Raw genomic sequence first — 20,146 nt, forward strand, 5'->3', positions numbered from 1 at the left:
AGAAAGAAAGAAAGAAAGAAAGAAAGAAAGAGGAACTCTGTACTCTTTAGGCACTGGCCCGATAGATCCATATGCCAAGGTTGTGGGTTCAATCCCGGATCCGGCACATACAGGAATCAAACAATGAATGCATAAATAAGCGGAACAAGTCAATGTGTCTTCTCTCTCTCTCAAATCAAATACATATAAAATCTGTACCCTTTAAACACCAATTCTTCATTCCTCTATCCCCAGCCCCTGACAACCACCATTCTACTTTCTGTCTCTGAATTTCATTACTCCAGGTACCTTATATAAAGTGGAATCATACAGTGCTTGTTTTTATGTGCTTGACTTATTTCATTTAGCATTATGTTTTCAAGGTTTATCCATGTTGTGGCATGTGTCAGATTACATTCTTCTTAAAGGTGTTTTTAACCTTTTTGACAACTCTGCTTGTATTGAAGCTCTTTCAACAGTGAGGTGGTTGGTTAAAGGGCAAATCTTACCAGCTTTCTGTATTTATTCATCTGTAAAATGGTTCTGAGTTCTGTACTGTCATGTAAACATATCCAACCAGGTGTCATAAACCCGTCGGATCTAGACAGGTGAGTGGTAAAGCAGACTGGGTGGGGCTATTGTGAACTGGAGAGACCTGCCTCTTATAAAGGTGGCCACTGCTTCTCAATTTCAGTCTATAGTTCCAATATGTAATATAGGCCCAGTATTGTATATGAAAATCTCCTGATTTTCAGGCATTGGTTAATTAGTGTTAGGCCAAACAGAACACATTTGCAGTCCAGATCTTGCCACAGACCACCAGTTAACAGTCTCTGTTAGGACTTTGTTAAAAAAAAAAATTCAACTGAGTAAATGTGAAAATCTAAGTGATTCGTGAATTGGGCAGCATCCCATGTAGCATCCAGAAGGGAGCTCTGAGTTGTACAAAATGGAAGGATTTTATAGGAAAAAGGGTGGGACAAGGGAGCTCTTAGAAAAGAAAAGATATTGGGGGAGGGCAGGGACTTCTTTGGGGAAGAGAAGAGGAAGGGTTTTTATTATTAGATTGCCTCTTCTTTCTATGGGAGAAAGGAGAGGGCCTATTGGACAGATCACTGTTGCTTGACCAAAAAATTCCATACTGGATGATTAAGAGACTGTGGTTTTTTTAAAATAGCTTAATAAAGAAATATTTTAGCCCTAGCTGGGTGGCTCAGTTGGTTGGAGCATTGTCCCCTACACCAAAAAGGTTTCGGGTTCAATTCCTGGTCAGGGCACATACCTAGGTTTCGGGTTCCATCCTATTTGGGGCATGTATGGGAGGCAGCCGATCTCTCTCTCTCTCTCCCCCCTTCCCTTCCTCTCTAAAAAAATCAATAAACATACCCTCAGGTGAGGATTAAAAAAAAAAAAAAAAAAGAACTAATTTTAGCCCTGGCTGGGTAGCTCAGTTAGTTAGAGCATCAGGTTACGCCAGGGTTGTGGGTGTTAGGTTTGATCCTGGGTCAGGGCACATACAAGAATCAATCAATGAGCTCATAGATAAGTGGAACAACAAATTGATGTTTCTCTCTCTCTTAAAAAAATCAATAATCAATAAAAAAAGAACTAATTTTAGTGTGGCTTTCTACTGCAGGCTAGACTATACATATAAGTAAGATACGGTTTTAAGAAGTACACAATAGGAGAGACATAAATAGTTGCAGCATAAATGCTTTAACAGAAAAAATAATGGCTAACATTTATTGAGCACTTTTTTTGTGTGTGCCAGGTAGGTTTTAAGAGCTATATATGTATTAACTCATTTAAAACGCACAACAATCCTACTGTCTTCATTTAACATATGAAACAACAAGCACAGATCAGTCAAATCACTTGTGTGAAGTGACCCAGTTGGAAATTGGATTTGAACTCAGATTGGTTCCAGAGACCAAGGTCTAGCCTGGAAGGGAGGCAGGGGGTGGAGTGGTATATACTTTACTATATACTATAAAGACATCCAGAGGAGGTAACTTTTGACTTGTCTTGAAGAATGGTTTTGGTAAACAAGGCCTGGAGGGCAATCTAGGCAGAGGAAATAATTCGAGCCAGGAATCAAACACTAAATTGGCAGGTAATGAATCTGAAGAGGTTGCAGGGTCTCCAATGTCAATTACTTAACTATTTGTTCTCACATGAGGTATCAGCTCATCGACAGTTTATGAGAACAAGAATGGTGTAGAAGCAGAGGGGCATTTGCGAGGGCTCTTGAGAGCCAAGCGCTCAGAGTTCTCCCAGCCAGCCACGACCACCTTCAGGGACTACAAATCCCGTCAGGCAGCGGGGGCGCGCCCAGAGCCCAGCGGCCTGCCCCGCCCCGCCCAAGGCCCCGCCCCTCCCAGGCCCCGCCCCTATTCAGGCCCCGCCCCTCCTGCCGCAGCCCCCTACCGCCGGGTCAGCCCCGAAGAGTTGCCCGGTGGCCACGGCAGACGGAAGCCGAGCGAGAGTCTCGGCGGTGGCGGCAGGATGGGAGACTCCAAAGTGAAAGTGGCCGTCCGGATCCGGCCCATGAACCGAAGAGGTGAGAACCGAGCCCGCCCGGGGCCGCCTCAGCAGAGGCGGCAGGTGCCTGGTGCGCCCCTTCGCGGCGGCCGCCCTGTGGGGTCCGGCTGCCCCGCCCCTGGAGTCCGCATCCGGGCTGGAGGGCGGCCCGCGCTCCCCGAAACCTCGTCCTCCACGCGCGCCCCGCCTGTGCGGGACGCCCCTCCCCTCGTCTGCACCGCGTCCCGGGGCGCCGCGGGCCCCACGTCCCGGTCCGCTGCCCCTTCCGCCGGCGCGTCCGCCCCGCCCCGCGCCCTTTCGCCCTCTCGCCCTCTCGCTTCCCCCTGCCCTTCCAGGAGGGCGCCCTCGTCCCTCGCCCCGGGCTCCCTTCCTCCTCTCCCCACCCATTCCCCTGGGCCCTGGCCTCGCGGGTCCCCGCTGTCTCCCTGCCAGCTGTCAGTGCGGCCCCCGCCCCTTCGGTCTCACCCCTCCGGCCAGGCCGGCAGCCAGGCACCCCCGAGCCCCACGTCACCGGCCCAGTCGCCCTAACCCTGCACTTTGGTGGCTCGCGGCAGGGAAAATGGCAGGGAGTGTGGTCTGTGCCTCCTGAGAAAGCACCCAAGTGCAAACATTGCTTTTTCACGGTGTATTCCTTTACCCTGGACGGTCCCATAGGGTTGGGAGGACTTTGAAGTTGGGTAAAAGAGATGTCTCCTTACTCCCACACTTTCTGACTGTTGAGAAAGTTTTGTTTTTGCTTGAAGTCATATTGCTCATCTCTCAACAATAGTTTAAAGTGCCAAGATTCTTGTGAAATTGTATCTTTCAGACATTCTCTCCAATCTGCAGGGAGGGTAGAGAAAGCAGATAAACCAAGTACATTTTAAATCCTCTTTAGACAGGCAGATGGCGTGGAGGGAACCCCAACTCCAAGTCCGAGGGCTTTCATATTCAACTAGCAGTGTGACTGGGCAAGTTACTTTAAGTGAGATGATATATTTCAAAAACACTTTCTGGATAAGGTTATATTATTGGGGGGGGGGGGGCGGTCATTATTATAATCCCAGGAGATGACTTTTCAAGACTCTTAACTCATCAGAATCATTCGTATGTTTCAGTGTCGTGTTTTAAGTCAGCTACTGTCAACCGGTGTGCTAGGAGAATTTTTAAAAACATGCAATACCTGACTGTTTAGTCAGGGGCACTGACCTATTTTCCCTTAGATTGTCAAATACTAAAGAAATGACAACAGCCAACACCATAGCCGCCCGGTGTGAATGAATCAAAATTTAGATTTTGAGGGAAGTACTATCATTTTTTTTGTCATATAAGCAAAAAATATATAACATATTTTTGACGTGCCACAGAATTCTAGTAATTAGTTTATGTGTGCCATGAGCTGAAAAAGGTTGAAAATCGCTGTTCTAAATTGTTCTTACCACTTCTTTGCTCATAAGTGTTGTTTAAGTCTAGTTAAGAATCATGAGTTGTTTTCCACTTTTCCTTTTCTTTGCTATCTTTTGTGTATAGTGAGATATCACATTTAGCTCAATCAGTTAATATGTACTTTGTTTGGTTTGTCCTTCCCTTGGGAGTTGGTTTATCTCTTCTCTTGGAGTTACACCTTCTATTGGAGTTGGCGATTCCTTCTGTTCCTGCTAGGTCAGCTTAAGATTGTCATGTGACAAAGAAGAATTTTTCCCTAATAACTCAAACTAGTTTAGTCTTGACCTCACTAGTCCCATGCTCTGAGAAAATGAAAGAACTTAGAGGAACTCTGAAAGTTTTCAAAAGCTTCTGTTCCTTGTTCAGGCATCTTTATTTAAATTCACCTTAAGTTTATTACCATCACAATGATTAGGAAAAACTTTAAAACAAACAAGCAAAAAGAAACACTAAGCCACATAAAACACAACTGATGTGGGATTTGATTCTGAAAGGATGACTGTAGCACATTCTTAAAATTTCTTTTTCATGAAAAACTTGGAAATGTCAGTGCTAAAATGAGGCAGTTAACCAACCACCACAAAAGACCTGTCTCAGGTAGAATCCCCCCTGCCCCACCCCCTTCCCCCGTTTTAGTTTTGAGGGAAGTACTATCTTTTTTACTTATAAATTGTCATTAGATTGTAATAATTATCAGTATCTGAGTTTTGATGGAATAATCATTTTAGCTATGGAATGGATGTTAGCTTTTCCTCTGGCTGAACGCATTTTTAAATTAAGGTTTATATATGGGTCCATTATCATGTAAATAGAAGTGCATTATTTGTGATAAACTGCCTCATTCATTCAGTGCCTTCACTTACATGGTCTTATATTTCCTGAAAGCACATGGACTTCTTTTTTCAGTGATTACCACAGATAATTAAAAATTGATTCTATTTCTATTTTGTCACTAAGTAGTTGTTCACATAAATCTAGAGGTTTTTATGGAACGCAATGTAGTGAAATTTTAAAGTCAGTGATATTTAAACTTCCATCTAGAGTTTGTTTGAAAAAGCTAAAACAAAACCATATTCCTTTCCAGTAATTTTAAAATGAATCATATTGCTTTGACCAATTATTACTTTTGGGAAAATTAATGTATTAAGTAATAGTATATAATTATGACAAATAGTAAACTTTTAGTCATAATTGTTTCTCTCTTAATATATTAGTGTGGGATCAACCTCAGAAATGACTCTTCACAAATAAGAATCAGATGAGAATGGGTTGGTTACTGGGATGTTGTAGTTTTACTGTACAGACTTTGATATTTGGAATCACATTAGCTACTTTTTGAGGAAAATCTGAAATTTGCAAGAAGCTCTAGTGTACTATTAAGTTCTTCATGTGATTCAGTGTCTGACTGTGCTTAGGTGTTAAGGTAGTTAGTTGGCTTATTACTTCACATTTATCAGGTGGAATAAATGTTTCAGTCATTTTTGCTAAATTAAATAGCAAGAGTTGTAATGGTTAATGAATATGCTTTTTAAAAAAATCTTTATTGTTGAAAGTATTACATATGTCCCCTTTTTTTTCTCCCATTGACCCCTTATAGCCCACCCCCGTCCCCTTAACGAATATTCTTTTGTCTGGAATATCTTTCTTTTTTCTTTTTTTAAAAACATATTTTAATGACTTTTTATAGAGAGGAAGGGAGAGGGATAGAGAGTTAGAAACATCGATGAGAGAGAAACATGGATCAGCTGCCTCCTGCTCACCCCCTACTGGGGATGTGCCCGCAACTAAGGTACATGCCCTTGATCGGAATCGAACCTGGGACCCTTTAGTCCGTAGGCCAACCCTTTATCCACTGAGCCAAACCGGTTAGGGCTGGAATATCTTTCTTGTTACACATTTAACGTTATACTAACAAAACAAACAAAACATAAAAAGGAAAGTCTCTGACATCCTTCCATCTTGACAACTCACACTCGTTTTTTCTTATACCCATTCCACTTTGTGTTAACATGCATATGTAATTTTACAGTTCTAATTTTACTTTTGAAAAGAATAGACTTGTTTTGTCATGAGCTCTTGAAGTTAGTTCTATTTGCAAATATTGTTTGTTTTTTATGTTATCTTTTAGAGTCGTACAACTCACCAGGTAACTCTGGTTGTGTTCTTCTATATACTGTAAAGAACACCCTTTCATACATTATTAATCAATCTAATTATTAAATGAACTGAAAGTTTTACAAGCATAATTGATGGTACTAGCGAGATCAGTGACACTCTCCTGTTCAGGAATTCGATCTTTTATAACTTTAGGTGGTTTAAAAGATATTTGATACTTATTGAGTGCTTGCTAGGTGTGTAGCTTATATTATATATTATGGGCTCTTATTACCTTTCCTCAAAGGACTGCCCATATTTAAATATGTATAAGATCAACTACCAAAATTTAATAAATCTATATAAAAAGTATTTGGAAAACACCGTTGCTGGCTACTTAGCCTAAGGTGGTGAAATCAGAAATTACACTAGAAATTTAGCTAGGGAGAAAAACAGTAAAATGGATTATATTGAAGGTGTTAGTAAGCATGGACAATATATATTTATTTCATCAGGCATTTCTCAAGGGTTTACTTCGCATTTTACAGTACTTGATGCAGTGAAAAATATAAAGAAGAATGTGATATCTAGTAGAGGCCAATGCATAAGTAAATTACTGTCTAGTATACGTAGAAAGATTATTATATAGCTACTAGAGGCCAGGTGCATGAAATTCGTGCACGGGGGTGGGGGGTGGGGGAGCGGTTCCTCAGCCTGGCCTGCACCCTCTCCAATCTGGGACATCCCTCTTGCAATCCGGGACTGCTGGTTCCTAACCACTCACCTGCCTGCCTGCCTGATCGCCCCTAACCTCTCTACCTGCCTGCCTGATTGCCCCTAACCCCTCTGCCTGCCGGCCTGATTGCCCCTAACTGCCTCTGCCTTGGCCCTTGCAACTGTGGCTTTGTCCAGAAGGAGGACCGGACGACCGGAAGATGTCTGGTCGACCTGGTCTAACTAGCATATTACCCTTTTATTAGTATATATTAAAAATGATGAAAATCAAAACCATTTACAAGGAAGACTGTTTTCTATGTTAGAAGTAAAAACAATGTAATATGGTATGTGTAACTATATTGAATCTATTATGGTAATCTATTACTGAATCTACTATTATGATCATTATTATATAAAATGTAAACAGGAATGGGCAAGGGCTAGAAGGAAACATGAAAAAAATGATATTGCTTATTCTCTTTGGGAGAATTTTATTTCCTAAAAACTTGCTCTTAGTGTTGTCCAATATTGAAGTGTGCTTTATGGTTCATGCTTATGCGGAAATGACTGTCTTGTGAAAAGATAAGATTAAAAGGTAAACACCTATAGCAGATTGCTAGGTAACTAAGTGCCAGGTGAGTGATAGGGAAATATAGGAATTTAGAGGAGTGAAAGATCCCTGGAAGCTGGATGGTTAGGGAAGGCTTCTCTGGGGAGGGAGAACTTAGGCTGGACTTGGAGGAGGGAGCATATGATTGAAATGGGCGCAAGATAGGAGGGAGGGGAAAGCATTGGTTTTTGAGGAGGAAGTATGGCCTGAGAGCAAAGGCACAGAAACAGGAATGAGCTAGGCAAGTATAGGCAGCAGAGACAAGCTCATCCTGCCAGAAAGGAGGGTTCTGTGAGGTTGACTAGAAAAGGATGAGATTAGAAAGGCAGGGTGAAATTACAGGGAGCCCTGATGCTAGGTAGGCCCAGAAGTCTGGGTTTAGGGTGCCTGGTCCATGTGCTCTAATTTAGCTTTTTAGAACTTCATGTGGGTCTCAGATGCAAGCATGAAGGAGAAAGATTGCTAGATCTCAGGGCAAGATTGCAAGTTTGGGTAGATGACTGATTCAGGATATAGCTGGGCAACATTTAAGAGCGCATGATGAAAATGAAGCATGTGAATGGGAAGAGTAAGGAGGCCGGTCAAAACCAAGCAAGCAGTCATGAATCAGAGACAAACTGAAGTTGCTCTCATATCTTGGCTATTGTAAATAATGCTGCAATGAACATAGGGGTGCGCATATCTTCTTGAATTAGTGTTTTGGATTTCTTTGGATAAATACCCAGAAGAGGAATTGCTGGGTCATATGTTAGCTCTATTTTTTTAAAAAATATTTTTATTGATTTTTTTACAGAGATGAAGGGAGAGGGATAGAGAGTTAGAAACATCGATGAGAGAGAAACATCGATCAGCTGCCTCCTGCACACCTCCTACTGGGGATGTGCCCGCAACCAAGGTACATGCCCTTGACCGGAATTGAACCTGGGACCTTTCAGTCTGCAGGCCGATGCTCTATCCACTGAGCCAAACCGTTTAGGGCTATTTTTAATTTTTTTAAAAATATATTTTTATTAATTTCGGAGAGGAAGGTAGAGGGAGAGAGAGAGAATCATTGATCAGCTGCCTCCTGCATGGCCCCGACGGGGATCGAGCCCGCAACTCGGGCATGTGCCCTTGACCAGAAACGAACCCAGGACCCTTCAGTCTGCAGGCTGACGCTTTATCCACTGAGCCAAACCAGCTAGGGCTATTTTTAATTTTTTGAGGAACTCCATACTGTTTTCCATAGTGGCTGTACCAGTTTACAATCCCACCAACAGTGCACGAGGGTTCCCTTTTCAAACAAGTCAGAGAAAGACAAATACCGCATGATTTCACTTACAAAATAAACCAACAAACTCGAAGCAAACATAGATACAGAGAACAAAATGATGGGAGGGGGTGTAGGGGGATGGGTGAAAAAGGTGAAGGGATTAAGAAGTACAAATTGGCACTTACAAAAATAGTTATAGGGAATACAAAGTACAGCATAGGGAATATAGTCAATAATATAACTATGTATGGTGTCAGGTTGGGTACTAGACTTATTGGGGTGAACACTTGGTAAATTATATAGATGTCTAATCACTATGTTGTATACCTGGAACTAATATATTGTATGTCAGCTGTAATTGGAAAAAATTTTTTAAAAGACAAGGTAAGACTGAGGAAATAGGAGGAAGCTTAGAAGGCCCTGGCAGTCAGTTAAGAAACAGCTAATCCTTAGGAAATGAAGGGGCAGGGTAGGAGGCGAGAACCTGTTTGAAACAGGAAGGTGTTTTGACCCTGTGGCCAATGGTGGTTCTTTGGCTTTTTCAGAGAGGACTGATGTTGGAGTTAAAGATGACTGGATGGAAATTTCTGACATGTTTTGTAAAACAGAAGATACTTGTTTTCATAGCAGCTGCTTGATATGCTAATGGCAATGAGACACACACATCTATTACACCATTCTTTTGTTTCTACTGTCAACTCTGACTGAAATAGGAATTTGTACACATAGGGCCAGAGCTTTTGGAGAAGAAAGTATAATTTTTATAAAATAATATAAAAATGTGTTTGAATTGGTATTTACTTTTATCCCCTCACCTCCATAAAACAATGGCTAATGTATAACTTTTCTAATTCTTAAGTTCTGAAGATGGACGAAACCACTGATAAAACTATTCGTTAAGCAGATGAATTGAGATGTTTATTGAGCAGAAATGAATTTAATATTGATCTTTATGCTTGCTGATTAAGTCTCCTTGTGTTTAGCAGAGCATGTTCTTTAAAAAATTTGGCACAGGCCATCAGTGTACTCTATGGGGAAGTGTGTGAAGGTGACTGGTCTATGAGATACAAATCCATGACTTAATTGGTACTGGGCTTTAACTCTCAGAAGCTGTAGATATCATTAAAAAATGGTATTGAGCCTGGCCAGGGTGGCTCAGTGGTCGAGTGTCAACCTATTTAACAGAATCTCAGAGAGGTTAACTCCCCAGAATTACTAAACCATTATTTTGGAGATTGAATTTCACCTGCTTTGCCATTAAAGCCTGTACTTTTACTATTATATTGGACACTAGAGGCCCAGTGCATGAAATCTGTGCACTGGTAGGGTCCTTGCAGCTGTGGGCTGCTGGTCAGATACTCCCTTCCTTCCCCTGGCTGCCTGCCACTGCCACTGCCACTGCCGCTGCAGGCCGGGGCCTCCCTTCCTCCCCAGCCCGCCCCGTCCCCTGGTTGAACTCCCGGACAACTCTTGGTCGAGGGGACAATTTGCATATTACACTTTTATTATATAGGATGGTGATCTTTAAGGGTACCTTGCGTCCCTGAGTTTACATAATTTTCAAAGATGTGCAGGATACACAAGAAGCATAAGTCATGATCTTTGACCAAAGAAGCTCACTGTTTTGTTGATAATAAGAAATGCATAGGTGAGTCAATTATAAGAATACATCTACACAATGCCATGATGACAATGCATTATGAATTAAAGAAATGGGGATGGGCCTTCAGAATGATGAGAAATGAGTTTAAGATAGTGGGCAAGGTGGAAGGCATGGCATTTGGGGTACACAAAAGGAGTTGTAGGAATTAGCAAGTCATTTGCAAGAACAGTGAAGAAATTAGATGTAAAAATTCAGACATCAGGAAGGAGACAGTATCTGTATAATTCACAGTTATTCACAGGTAACTGTGCTGACATGGTCTCAAGCACAGAATTAGATTATTTCACTTAATCCTCACACAATGCTAGGAAGTATTTATATTGTAATTCCATTTTACAGATGAGAAAATGGGAATTTAAGCAAGTGTGGCAACTTGCCCCAGGTCACATAACTACAAAGTGGATAAACTGGCAACTGGAACCTAGACAGTTAAACTTCAGAGCCCAAGCCCTTAAATTCTATGCTTTGTTGGAAAAGTTGGAAGAGTAGTTGGAAGAGTATGCAGCGGTTCTCAACCTGTGGGTCGCGAACAATGAAAATACATCCTGCATATCAGATATTTACATTACGATTCATAACAGTAGCAAAATTACAGTTATGAAGTAGCAACGAACATAATTTTATGGTTGGGGGTCACCACAACATGAGGAACTGTATTAAAGGGTCGCGGCATTAGGAAGGTTGAGAACCCTGTATAGGGAATGAGGGGTGAGAAGAGTGATGAAAGTTGCCTTTCCTGGAGAAGAGAGGTTTGTGGGGAGTAGAGGGATATGAAGCTATTTAAGTGAGGTATGGGCAAATTAAGAAGGATGTCAAACATCTTTTGAGGAGTAGAGTGACCATAGACTATAGAGCAGTGGCACTGTTAAAGTGATACTTTAGGAAGATAAATTACTCTGTGTGTCTTTACTGTCCCCACAAGCTAATAAGTTAACTTGCTACTATTTCATGGATGCTGATAGAAGACATGGGACTTCTGGGTCAGAGGATTTGCTCATGGCACAGCAAGCAGTGTGAGCAGTTCCCCTTGCCTGCAAATCTCACAAGGGTGATGAGGAGGAGTCTAGTGGGTTTGTGTTGCATTTGAGGAACACTGAACATGGGGAATCGATTGCTTTAGAGTAGTGAGCAAGCCTACTCTTTGTCCTGAGGGAAGAACTAGTCCCTCAAGGTGGTGGGCTGCAAATACATTTCTGGGAGATGGGCTGGGTAAAGAGCTTTTATGGCCTTGCATTCTAGATTTATCCAGAAAGAATGTGTCAAGGCGATTTGAAAGAAATTTAGGAAATATAGGAAGACTAACTACAAAACTTCTGATTAAGATGACTAATTGAATAAGTGCTGGTGTCATCAACTGGGATCAGAAGTATAAGAGAAGCAGGTTTTATGGTGGAGGTATGGGATATGACGAGTTCTATTCTTAGACACTCAACAATATTTAGTCTGTGTCATGTGCATGTACTGTTCCTATAACTATGAATAAGATAAGAAACTCAACAGACTTGTTGATTTTTAGGTGTCTGAAGTGCAGCCAAGTGAATGGATCTAGAAGACTGTTGTATATATGAGTCTGAAACAAGGGACCGGAGATACATGTAGATTTGGGAGTCATTACTATATTTAGAAGATAGAATACCAAATTAAGGCATGTTCTTTATTTCGAAGGAGGACACAGGCCAAGAAGGAAGACATAAGGAGAAGCAGGTGAAAGTAATGTGGAAGCCCGGGTGGGGGGGGGGGGGGGGGGAATGTGTCCCAAAAAGGTCAGTAGTCAGATATCACAGGAGTGGCATGCATGATAATACTGAGTTGTTTTCAGTGGATTTGGCTTGATGGCAGTCAGTGGTAATTTTCAGGAGAATAATTTTGACTGACTGACTGAATGAGTCTCGGTGTGTTGGTAGTGAACTGAGAAATAAGTAGGTGTGCCAATGTGGAGGTAGTGAGTTACATGGATATTCTTTCACAAAGTCCATGTAAAAGGGAAGGATGAAGAGTGGTATCCAGAGATGTAGTTAGGAACAGGCTTTTTTTTTTTTTTTTTTTAAGGTTGGGATATGTTTAAGCTTTGTTATAGACAGAAAGAGGTAATAGAGAGGGGAATTTTTGAAATATGAGAGGAAGAGGATAATTATATAATGGGAAAGCCCTGGAGTGCTTAATTTTCTTGATGAGGTAGAATGTGAGGTTATTAATTAAGAGTAAGAAGAATTGAGTTGGCTGAGATCTTTAGAGTAGTGAGTATTTAGAAATGTGACTAAAGGATTCTAACCATATTTTATATCTATTGAGTGCAGTGGGGTCATTCCTTCTAGTTTTTAAAAAAGATATAATTCATATATCAAAAGTGTACAATTCAGTGGCTGTTAGTGTATTTGCAGAGTTGTGCAACCATCACCACTATCCAATTCCAGAACGTTTTCACCATCCCAAAGAGAAACTCTCTCCCATTAGCAGTCACTCTTCACCCACTCCCCACTCCAGCACCCTCCCCCTCTTCCCAGCCCCTGGCAACCACTAATCTACTTCTGATCTCTATGGATTTGCCTATTCTGGACATTTCATATGAATGAAATAATACAATATGTGGACTTTTGTATCAGATTGTTTTTACTTGGCATATTGTATTTGGGCTTATCCTTGCATGTGCCCTGACTGGGGATCAAACCCACAACCTTTTGCTCTAATCAACTGAGCTACTTGTCCAGGGCCAATACTTCATTCCGTTTTGAAGCTGAATAATATTTTGTGATGTGAATATGTTGTATTTTGTTTGTTCATTCATTGGTTAATGGGCATTTACCTTGTTTCCACTGTTTGGTTTTCTGTCTATATAAACCCTAATATGCAAATCGACCGAACAGCAGAATGACCTGTGGAATGACCAGTCAGCAAGGGGCAGGGCTGGCGAGCGGGCAGCGCTAGGCCAGCCAAGCGGGTGCCAGCAGGGCCCCCCCCAATTGCCCCATTAGTTGCCCCACAGATCAGCCCTGATCGCCAGCCTGGCCTAGGAACCCTACCCTATATATTGGGAACAGTCTCTTAGATTTAAAAATTAAAACCTGGCAAGGCTACTCTAATACTGAAAAAATAGGATGATGCAGTGATGACATGCATGGACTCTGGCTTGCACATTTTGTGGTCAGTCCTGATTCTGACACTTATAACTGTGTGAGAAAGCCAGCTACTTAACTTCTCTCTGCTTCAGTTTTTCCACCCATAAGATGGGGAAAATGGTACTACTGCCTCAGAAGGATCATGTTATCTACTACTTTTTATAATCAGGGGAAAAAAATGTAGCTGCCCATACAACAGCAAGATGCCTTTCACCTGTATGAAAAGTATGGTCACTGGTGCATGCAGCATCCCAGATTGTGAGGGATGTCCGACTGCCAGTTTAGGCCTGTGCAGGAATTTTGTGCACCGGGCCTCTAGTTATGAATAATACTGCTATGAACATTTGTATGTTTTTCTGTAGGTGCATATTTCCATTTCTCTTGGGTATTTATATCCATAGAAGTGGAATTGCTGGGTCATATAGTAACTCCAACTTTTAAGGAACTGTTAAATTATTTTCCAAAGTGACTGCACCATTTTGCAATCTCCTAAACGGTATGAAGTTTCATTTTTCCATGTCCATACCAACACTTGTTCTTGTCTCTCTTTTTGATTATTGCCTTCCTAGTGGGCGTGAAGTGGTATCTCACTGGGGTTTTGATTTGTATTTCCTCAATGTCTAATGATATTGAGCACAGTTTAATGTGTTTACTAGTCATATGCATATATTTGGATAGATCTCTATTCAAACCCCATTTTTAAAATTGTCTCTTTATTATTGAGCTGTAAGACCTTTTTATACATTTTAGATACCAGTCCCTTATCAGATATGTGATTTGCAAATGTTTTCTTGGGTTGCCTTTTCATTCTCTTAATGGTGTCCTTTGAAGCACAGAGTTTTTCATTTTGATGTGGTTCAGTCCAGTTATCTATTTTTTCTTCTGTTGCTTATGCTTTTTTTGAAACTATTTTTTATTATTATTAATTTATTTTTAATCCTCACCTGAGGATATTTTTCCATTGATTTTTAGAGAGAGTGGAAGAGAGAGGGAAAGATAGAGAGAAACATTGATGAGAGAGAAACACATCAATTGGTTGCCTCCTGCATGCGCCCTGACCAGAGCCTGGGCCAGGGAGGAGCCTGCAACTGAGGTACATGCCCTTGTCAGAATAGAACCTGGGACCCTTTGGTCCACAGGCTTTATCCACTGAGCCAAACCAGCTAGGGCTATGCTTTTTTTTTTTTTTTTTGTCTAAAGTTTTACATATGTCTCCTTCCCCCCCTCCCCCCCCCCCCCCCGATTAACCCCTCCCTCCCTAGCCATTCCCACCCTGGGCCAGCCCCCACTGCCCCAGTGTCTGTGTCCATTGGTTATGCTAATATGCATGCATACTGTTGCTTATGCTTTTGATGTTGTATCTAAGAAACCATTACCTAATCCAGGGTCACATGGATTTATGCCTATGTTTTCTTCTAAGCGTTCTATAATTTTAGCTCTTACATTTAGTTCTTTGATCCACTTGAAGTTAATTTTTCAATGTGGTGTGAGATAGAGGTCTGGTTTTATTCTTTTTAAAAAAAATATATTTTATTGATTTTTTACAGAGAGGAAGGGAGAGAGATAGAGTTAGAAACATCGATGAGAGAGAAACATCGATCAGCTGCCTCCTGCACACTCCCTACTGGAGATGTGCCCGCAACCAAGGTACATGCCCTTGACCAGAATCGAACCTGGGACCTTTCAGTCCACAGGCCGACGCTCTATCCACTGAGCCAAACTGGTTACGGCTGGTTTTATTCTTATAAATGTGCATAACCAGTTGTCGAAAAGACTATACTTTTCCCATTGGATTGTCTTGGTACCCTTGTTGAAAATCAGTTGACCATAAATGTGACTGTAGATTTCTGGATTCTCAGTTCTATTTAATGACTTATATGTCTATTCTTATGTTAATACCATACTGTTTTGATTACTCTAGCTTTGTAGTGAGTTTGAAATTAGTGAGTGTAGTCTTTCTGTTTTGTTCTGCTTTTTAAGATTGTTTAGCCTATCCTGGTTTTGTCTTATAAGTTTTTAAATACCTATTTTATAGTCTTCTGAAGCTGATTAGTTTCTTGAATATATACATTTTATATTTTGGGCCACATAGATTATTTTAATTATTTTCATACTATAAATTCTATTCCCCTTATCAGCCATCATGTCTCAGATCTTTCTTCATTCCTCAGCCTTTTCTTTAGCCATATTAGAGCTTATTTATATTTTATATTTATTGAATAGATTTTTTATGTTCACTGGTAAAAACATAAAAGTAGGTTATTAGGATATTTTATATATATCTCTTACTGGAAAGCAAACATCAGTTTGCTTTTTATGTATGGGCATCAGGTAATTTTGTTTCTCCCTAGGTCATTGGGCCTTAAGGGGGTCCCAAGCAGCCTATAAGTATAGTAAAGAAGTGTAAGTCATATTCCTTATGCTGCCAATAATAATATTACATTCCACTTGGGAAAACAAGTCCTTTATACATGAAATATTAATGATGAATGTTTTGTTTATATGAGCATGCATAGACATGTAAAAGTATTAGGAATATGACACAAATTAGTTGGAAATAGAACCGTATATAGCATGCAAGATTTGCAATTTAATTAAAATGTGAGTCTTATAAATAAGTTACTCTCTTTTAAAAATCGTGAATTTAAGAGTAAGTCATAGTTAGCTTTTTAGGAACGTAACTGGAAGGCAAAAGGAGGTACATTTATATTTCTGAGTAGTAGGTTTATTTTGAAAATAATTATTAATTTTCTGGAGAATTAGAAAAGCAGAGTACTAAATAGGCAACTCAGAATTATGTTGTCCACACTGAGAATGATGCAGGTCTCAGATGAAACATGAGTTATGTAAAGGGAGTCTCCCAGGTCCTGCCCATCTTTTACTATGATGTCATTGGGGAATGAGCCATAGCTGATTTATGCATTGAAGAAAGACTTGTTTCAAATTATTGTTCACTTTGCAAGGTGACTAATTTGCTGGCTGAATAAGCTGAATTGTCAGCTGTACATATTTTAATATTCAAGTTGAGGAACTTGACCTAGAAAGGGATCCTGTTTGGGAAATAATGTGGGATCTTTAACATCAGTGAAGTAAATTTTTCTTTCTTTCTTTTAAGGACATGTGGATACATCAAAGCATTCATGGTTTGAGTAGTATAAATAAAATTTGATTAGTTATAACATAAACTTATAGTACTACTTAACGTTAAGATCACTCTGTTTTTTTATTGGTTTCCAGACATAGTGCTAATTAAATCCCAATTTTATTATTTTAGGTTTCCCTAGGAATGAATTGTTGTCCATGTTTTACTTACTATAATAATGATGAATATTTGGTGTTAATTTTTTTATTGTGGTAAAGTACTGATAGCATAAAATTTACCACCTTAAACCGTTTTTTAAAACCTTCACCAGAGGATATTTTTTCCATTGATTTCTAGAGAGAGTGGAAGGGAGGGAGCAGGGAAAGAGAGAGAGAGAGAGAGAGAGAGAGAGACCTCGATTGGCTGCCTCCCGCATGCACATCCTGCTGGGGCTGGGGAACCTGCAACCAAGCTACATGTCCTTGACTGGGAATCGAACCCGTGTCCCTTGGGTCCTTGGGCCGACATTCTAACCACTGAGCAAAACCCTCAAGGGCCTTAAACCATTTTTAAGTGTACAGTTCAGTGACATTAAGTACATTCACATTGTTGTGTAATCATTACCACTTTTCATCTTTAGAACATTTTTTATCTTTTGAAAACTGAAACTCTGTACTCATGAATCATTAACTCCGCATTGCCCCCTCAGCTCACCCCCTGGCAACTACCATCCAGCTTTCTATTTCTATGAATTTGACTACTCTAGGCACCTCATATAAGTGGAATCATTACAATATCCGTTCTTTTGTAACTGCCTGTTGCACTTAGTAAAATGTCTTCAAGGTTCGTTCGTGTTTTAGCAGAATTTTGTTCCTTTTTAAGGTTTAATATATTCTGTTAAATCAGTGGTTCTCAACCTTCTGGCCCTTTAAGTACAGTTCCTCATGTTGTGACCCAACCATGAAATTATTTTCGTTGCTACTTCATAACTGTAATGTTGCTACTGTTATGAATCCTAATGTAAATATTTGATATGCAGGATGGTCTTAGGTGACCCCTGTGAAAGGGTTGTTCGACTGCCAAAGGGGTCTCGACCCACAGGTTGAGAACCGCTGTGTTAAATGTATATCACATTTTGTTTATTCATTTATTCATCAATGGTCATTTGGGTTGCTTCCACCTTTTGGCTATTGTGAATAATGATGCTATGAACATGGGTGTACTTCAGTGCTATTTTTGTAAAGGCAGTGAATAGCAGCTAACCCTTATCTTTTTAAGTATTGTTCCAAACAAAGAGGAAGATGCTTATCTTTTGGATTTTGGTGGTGGTGTTTTTTTAAATTTAAAAGAAATTTAAAATTCAGATTAAGGCCTAAATTTGTTACTGCTATTTAATCACTGTTTTGCTTTCTAAGCCATATAGAGCAAGAAGTTTTTTAAAAAATATATTTTTATTAATTTCAGAGAGGGGGAGAGAGAGAGAAACATCAGCGATGAGAGAGAATCATTGAATGGCTACATGCCCCGCATAGGGGATTGAGCCGGCAACCTGGGCAATGCCCTGACCGGAATTGAACTGTGACCTCCTGGTTTATAGGTCGATGCTCAACCACTGAACCACACCAGCCTGGTGAGCAAGAAGTTTTTTCATGGAAAAAAATGTCATACTTAGAATCTTATAGCCATTTAATTTAATTCAACCAGCCAGTAGCATTTGATGGGACTCTCACTATAGCATTTTATATTAAAACTAGAGGCCTGGTGCACAAAATTCACACATTTGGGGAGTGGGGAGGTCCTTCAGCCTGGCCTGCACCCTCTTGCAGTTTGGGAGCCCTTGGGGGCCTAAGCCGTCAGTCGGACATCCTTAGCGCTGCAGAGGTGGGAGAAGCTCCTGCCACTGCCGCTGTGCTCGCCAGCCATGAACCTGGCTTCTGGCTGAGAGGCGCTCCCCCTGTGAGAGTGCACTTACCACCAGGGAGCAGCTCCTGCGTTGAGCATCTGCCCCTTGGTGGTCAGTGCACGTCATAGCGACTGGTCGTTCTGCCATTTGGTCGATTTGCATATTAGTCTTTTATTATATAGGATGCTGTCATATACCTGACCCTTAAACTCTCTTCAAATCTCACTGATTTCTTAGCTTGGGTGTTTGTATCCTAGACATTCCACCTATATTCTAAACAGTCTTGTGAAAAGCCTTCTCTTAATATCTATGTATCAGTCAACAGAGCTAGGGTGTGAATTTTGTTTGATAATGAAAACTGAGCTAATGAAGAAGTAAAGATAGTTGTTTACATTTTAAAGGCTACCTTTGATGTAAGTTAGATGTAGGGACATTTGTAAGTATTGCACTCTTGAGGACAAATTGATTTTAGGTTGGATATATTAGTTATTAGGCAATTCTTTGTATTATATAGGATTTTCCAGGGATTGATTGGTTCCTTTATCATGCCATTTAATACTTACAAATTATTGATTGTATCAAATGATGTCATGAAGGGGAGAAGGAAAGAGCTGTGAAGAGGACAGAGAAAAGCATCCAAATATTGCAGAAAAAAAGTTTGGATTTCTTCTCAATTCAAATCATTTGAAATGAAGGCAAAACACTACTGTGTGTGTGTGTGGGGGGGGGGAGGTTATTTTATTTATAGTTTTTCAGGCATTCGTTCTAGATATATACTTAAGCATACAGGACTATACATGCAGCTCCTTTGCTCAGACCAAATGTTCTTGCAAGAAACTAATAACCAACCTTGTGGTGAGGGGTGAGATAGTAGGTTCTGAGTCACAGTACAGTTTCCGGAGAGTTGATAATGCATTTATTATAATACAGATTTGACTGTAAGGGGCCAGCCTATACAGTGTGCTCAGCCAATACTTTTGTTCCTTTTTAAAAGTTCAATAATATTCTGTTAAATGTATATGTGTGAGCATACCATTAAGGGCTAGTATTAACAAAGTATGATCATAGCAAACTTTGTTGAGCTCTGGGCCTAAGGAAAAGGAATAAGTGAAATTGAATGTTTGAAAAGTTTTTGCAGTATGTCTGAGACTTTCTTGCCACATTTCTGGTAGAGTGAATTTAACACAAAGCATTAATGCTAATTGACTATGGTGGAACATACGCCTTTTTGGTGGTTAGTCTTCTACACCTAGGTAAAACATAACTCTGATGTTTTCCTTTCATTTCTCTTTGCCTGAAAACGTTTTGGGAAAAAAAAAAAGCACTAAATTTTTTGTGCTTCTAAGATATCTTTGAGAACTAATGAAAAATAACTGATACAACATAAGTTGGCAGGCACAGAGAGGGAATTTTTTTTTTATTTGTCTCAATTATACAAGTTAAAAAAAAGGGAGAAAGAAATGACATTTCCTGGCAGTGGAAATACCTTACAGTTATAATGATAATGTGATATTTGGCCAAGGTTCTTTGGGAAATACAAATGACTCTAATGTAGTATAGCTCCTTTCTTAGATCAGATTTTTGGGTAGTGGAGATAAGGCAGACAGAAAGTTTCATACTTTGGGTCAGAAAAATATAAGAATATAAAAATATGACACCATAAATATAGCCTATATGTAAAAAAAAAAGCTTTAGTAAGGTATAATTTGCACATCATATAATTCATCCATACAGTGGTTTTTATTATGCTTATGCTAGTTGTGC

At 40.2% G+C, this 20,146-nt stretch overlaps 1 protein-coding gene across 1 annotated transcript in view; it reads left to right on the forward strand.

The window, feature by feature from the left end:
* The first annotated feature begins 2,422 nt into the window (after positions 1-2,422).
* Positions 2,423-20,146, forward strand: part of KIF13B (kinesin family member 13B) — a 200,386-nt gene continuing 182,662 nt past the window's right edge. The window contains exon 1 of the mRNA XM_070415506.1: positions 2,423-2,539. Coding sequence (XP_070271607.1) covers positions 2,485-2,539 — 55 coding nt within the window. The 5' untranslated portion in view covers positions 2,423-2,484. The remainder of the gene's footprint in view (positions 2,540-20,146) is intronic.

The sequence above is a fragment of the Myotis yumanensis genome, unplaced genomic scaffold (genome assembly GCF_028538775.1).
Source record: "Myotis yumanensis isolate MYYU_CA2020_CCGP unplaced genomic scaffold, mMyoYum1.0.hap1 SCAF_5, whole genome shotgun sequence".
Lineage (NCBI taxonomy): Eukaryota > Metazoa > Chordata > Mammalia > Chiroptera > Vespertilionidae > Myotis > Myotis yumanensis.